The sequence below is a fragment of the Mizuhopecten yessoensis genome, unplaced genomic scaffold, assembly GCF_002113885.1.
Source record: "Mizuhopecten yessoensis strain PY_sf001 unplaced genomic scaffold, ASM211388v2 scaffold4999.3, whole genome shotgun sequence".
Lineage (NCBI taxonomy): Eukaryota > Metazoa > Mollusca > Bivalvia > Pectinida > Pectinidae > Mizuhopecten > Mizuhopecten yessoensis.
In genome coordinates, this window is record NW_018405829.1 from 1071016 (window position 1) to 1076429 (window position 5414).

Consider the following 5414-nt stretch of genomic DNA (forward strand, 5'->3'; position numbering starts at 1 on the left):
CAGCATCTCTATCAACAGTAAGTTTTTTCCGTTTAAGTATGTTTCTCTGATATGGGCGAGACATATCAATCCGAATGGCTTGTTTCATGGAAAATTTACGTCGGGATTTTTGGTTTCGGTTCTATAGGGAAACAGGTGTTTGGCAATGTTAAAATCTCGTGATTACATGAACAATAACGTTCATATCAGGTTTGTGATGTCGTGACAGGAATAAATATACATGTATGTGAATTGGGATATATGATGAAATGGTTTTTACATCCCCCCCACCCCCCACCCCCGAGATCTATAACATACACTGTAGCAATGGATTGTGTGGTTACTAGTATATACCACTGCTCTAGCGATGTCCTTCAATAGTGTGTTTATGGCATATTTCGTTTGATGTAGATTGTTACAGGTCATTGTTTCTATCATATTTCAAAAGTTGGTAAAACTGCTCTATCAGTGTTAAGGTAAGCGTCCATTCTCTTCATCTCTTCAGATTGCTACTTATGGAAAGAAGATAGACAGCTTGTGATTGTGTACCGTAGACATACACGAACGAGAGACCATTTAATGGATATCAATTTTTGTGTAGAATATTGGGAAAAAGGAAAAGTATTAGGTCTGAAAAAAATAGAAGTAAGTGTTTTAATAGCTTGAAGTAATGTTTTAACTCATTTGTATTTTTACTTTATTGTTTTGACAATGAACTGAAAAGAAATTTTCTTATTAGAATAAGCCATGTTTTCAACACTTTGGGTGCTTCCTCGTTTTATGCTCATTTTATGCTGTTTTTGACGTCTTGAATGTTGACATATTAAATATTCGCCCTCCCCTCGTTTTAAATCTGCAACAAATATTCAACAATATCTTATATTACGGTACTTCTGTTGTGTTTTGTTTAAATAGCTTGGCTTACCCGGTAGGAAAGCTCTTCAGAGTGACTTTGTTGAGAGGTAATGTTTAAAACTCTTGTTAATTTAACTCGTATTAAGAGATCACCTGCAATAAGATGCCGCCATAAGGACTTGTTGGCGGTCGTCTCTGAATACAAATTTGACTGCACCTTTTTCGATTTTCTTTAGATCAATATCTTTTTGATGAAAACAATTAATAGCCGCTCTCATCTCGGTAACAACTATACTGAAATTAAGAATAAGATACATTTATTAAAGAGCGACAGAAATAAAAGCGCAAAATCTAAGAGTATTGTATAGTTCAATGTATTTTGTATATAACCTGCATCAGGTAAACGAACGTTCATTTCACATTGACTATGTAAGACGTGATTGAGGTTACAAACCAACGTTCCCTTGTAGAATCCTTATATCAATATTTTGAACTGAAAAGAATACTTGTTAAAAATGACTTTTCAAGGTAAAGGGTCACTATGCTTTTATTGGGGAACATATATGACACATAACTTCACATTCGTTATTTTATCAGATTATATTCAATTAAGATCTTCTTGTATCACGATGCTGTTGAACTGGATTAACAAAGTCTCTTTTGATGAAATGAATAATTAAAATCACAGGCATCAATTAAAATCTTTGTACCAGAATGAAATCGTTTACCATCAGGAACAAACCTTTTCTATAGGTATCAATCTTAATAACGTAATGATGGTTTTGTTATCCTTCTCAGCATATGACAAAATTCATTTCTTCCTAATCTGTATATAGCATATCAAAATCACATGTCTAAAATACTTTGTTATATTAACTATTCGTATACATATAATATAAGTTTACAGTTCCAGTATTTATTTTAGGCTGTGCACAATCTCAGTGTACAATCCCAATGTTTTGTAAACGGTGCAAAGTCTAAACGTTCCTGTAGGTGTTACATACAGTATTGGTGTTCCTGTAGGTGTTACATACAGTATTGGTGTTCCTGTAGGTGTTACATACAGTACTGGTGTTCATGAAGGTGTTACATACATTATTGGTGTTCATGTAGGTGTTACATACAGTATTGGTGTTTATGTAGGTGTTTCATACAGTATTGGTGTGCATGTAGGTGTTACATACAGTCTTAATGTTCATGTAGGTGTTACATACAGTACTGGTGTTTATGTAGGTGTTACATACAGTATTGGTGTTCATGTATGTGTTACATACAGTCTTAATGTTCATGTAGGTGTTACATACATTATTGGTGTTCATGTAGGTGTTACATACAGTCTTAATGTTCATGTAGGTGTTACATACAGTACTGGTGTTACAATCTTGAGTCCATTTAGGCGTTACATTGTCTCAAGGTTATTTTTAGATTAAAAAATATTTTTATTTTTTAATATATAGGTGACTTTTTACGCCAGTGTTACTTGAACTAGTTTCTTTTTATTTTGACGGTTCATACAGAGATGGCTGATTACAAACACGGATCAATGATGATATACATACATAGTTGTTTGTTTTCTCGCAATAGGGGTTTGCTTACATTTATATTTTGGTAGTGTGTATAAATGCTAGGTGTCTTAACAACCTCTGCTTACAAACCATTGTAGTTTCTTACACGTAAATGCTTAATTATATATGTGGGTTCTTGCTTACAACATGGGTGGTTGGTAACATACGTAAATACATAGGTTTCTTACGATATTTTATTTACACCTACGTGGATAAATTTAAACCGGGATCCTTACATACACAGCTGGTCACTCACATACATGAGTGGAATCTTGCACACACGGACAGATATATATATATATATGTGAATAATTGCATACACACGTGAGTAATTAAAACAGGTAGGGTTAAACATGAAAAGATACTCGCATACATTGGTGGATTCTTGCACACATGGACAGATATATACATATGTGAATAATTGCATACACACGTGAGTGATTAAACAGGTAGGGTTACACATGAAAAGATACTCGCATACATTGGTGGTTACTCAATACAGGGACAGTAATTTACACCAATGCTTACCGTAGCTACAATCATGAGTGGTTGTTCACACACATTGGTGGCTATTTACATACTCAGGTACAAAAAGGCGAGGTAACAGTTCACAGCACATTGATGAAGTTGAAGGCAAGGTAAGAATTGCTTGTGCATTTGCAATAAAGGCGACTAACAAATGCTGTACATTGGTAGCAATACAAATGAAGTAACAGTTGTTGCTTTGAAATACGTTGATTGTGCATCGTTGATACGAAAGGCGAGGTAAAAGATGATGGAACTGACGATGTTGAAGGCGAGAAACAACTGAAGATAAATTGATGACGTTGAAGGCTAAGTAATATATAACAATTGATGCCACACTAATGACACTGAAGGCGAGGTAAAAGTTGATGGTAAACTTATGTTGTTAAAGACAATAGCAGTTGATGTCATATTGATTGATAATTTTGAAGGCGAAGTCAAATTAATAGTAAGATGACGTTGAAGCCGAGGCAACAGTCAATGGTGCATTGTAGACGTTTTAAGAGATAACCGTTAATAGTAACAGTTGATGGTACACTACTGATGTTGAAGGTGAGGTAACAGTTGATGGTACACTACTGACGTTGGAGGCGAGGTAACAGTTGATACCACACTAATGACACTGGAGGTGGGGTAACAGTTGATGGTACACTACTGACGTTGAAGGCGAGGTAACAGTTGATGGTATACTACTGATGTTGAAGGTGAGGTAACAGTTGATGGTACACTACTGACGTTGAAGGTGAGGTAACAGTTAATGGTACATTAATGACGTTGAAGGCGAGGTAACAGTTGATGTTACACTACTGACGTTGAAGGCGAGGTAACAGTTGATGGTACACTACTGTTGTTGAAGGTGAGGTAACAGTTGATGGTACACTACTGACGTTGAAGGCGAGGTAACAGTTGATGGTACATTAATGACGTTGAAGGCGAGGTAACAGTTGATGTTACACTACTGACGTTGAAGGCGAGGTAACAGTTGATGGTACACTACTGACGTTGAAGGCGAGGTAACAGTTGCTGGTACACTACTGTTGTTGAAGGTGAGGTAACAATTGATGGTACACTACTGACGTTGAAGACGGGGTAACAGTTGATGTTACATTAATGACGTTGAAGGATAGGTAACCGTTGATGTTACACTACTGACATTGAAGACGAGGTAACAGTTGATGTTACATTAATGACGTTGAAGGAGAGGTAACCGTTGATGTTACACTACTGACGTTGAAGACGAGGTAACAGTTGATGTTACATTAATGACGTTGAAGGTGAGGTAACAGTTGACGGTACACTGATAATGTAACGCCGTTATTCCCACTCCCAGTACTCCGTGCGGTTCCGACATAGACAAATCGACAATATAATCCCTAACACCTGAAATCAAAACAAAATCAAATTAAAAAGAAATATTTGTGATATGCATACAACATCCAGTACTCAAGGGAACTAATATATCGCGGTACAATAAATTATATGATTACTCGGTTTGTAGTGTGTTTTGCAATGGATTTGCAAAAACCTTTGCATCATTAAAGAAACGTAAGATGCTGCTGCAGTTACAACTGGACTTATATAAATATTTGTGTACCAATTAATCAAAAGAAATTGAAATCCCTTATACGAACTGAATCAAGAACATTCCAATTAGTTTGCACCTTATTATTAGTTACCTTAAATCACTTACAATTTGCAAAATAAATAAACATTTATATTCACGTGAAACCAAACAAAAAAAAGAAACCATCGGGAATCGTAAATATCAATCCAGACGAAATTAAACATATAACATAAATATATATATCGCTGTTAATTCAGCTTATTTAAAACCTCGCAAATATGCTGTTGAAAAACAATCGCAAACAGCTTGTTACAAAAATTAAGTTGTTAAACGGAAACTGACATACCGCTAAAAATGCAACGCCCATTCCCACTCCTATAAGTATAGCACTGTTGGTATAAAGCATCTTCATGATCTTGTCGTAGCAGCCCTGTAATATAAACAAACTTCAGTACATACATTCAATGTTAGGACATTTGGTGTTTAACAGGAATAATAAGATTATGGCTAATTCTTGCAGATTTAGTCACGAGGTCTATCGGTATGATGTGCTTGTATAAGTACTGCAGTAACAACTACACGTCTCGAAAGCATCAACCAAAAAGAATTGTAGTTGTACCTGTGTATATACATAGATTTCAGTCGTATTCAAACTTTACCTTGATATAACATATTTGGTGAGTCACTCTTACATAAATATGAGTCTTTCATTAATGAGGACGTAGACGTTAACTGTTTTTTCAAAAATGACAAGTAAATTCGCAAACCACATTGGGTGGAAATTGTTATATAAATAAATGTAATAAAATCTGTACTGAGACACATATACATTTCCTGTACTGAGACACTTATACATTTCCTGTACTGAGACACTTATACATTTCCTGTACTGAGACACTTATACATTTCCTGTACTGAGACACTTA

General features: G+C 35.3%; 1 protein-coding gene across 1 annotated transcript in view; it reads right to left on the reverse strand.

Annotated features, from left to right (window-relative positions):
- Positions 1-1365: 1365 nt before the first annotated feature.
- The window catches only part of LOC110450138 (CD82 antigen-like), a 43831-nt gene continuing 39782 nt past the window's right edge, over positions 1366-5414 (reverse strand). Inside the window, exons 8-9 of the mRNA XM_021497421.1 lie at positions 4835-4918; positions 1366-4304 (exon numbers count right to left, since the gene is read on the reverse strand). Coding sequence (XP_021353096.1) covers positions 4239-4304; positions 4835-4918 — 150 coding nt within the window. The 3' untranslated portion in view covers positions 1366-4238. The remainder of the gene's footprint in view (positions 4305-4834; positions 4919-5414) is intronic.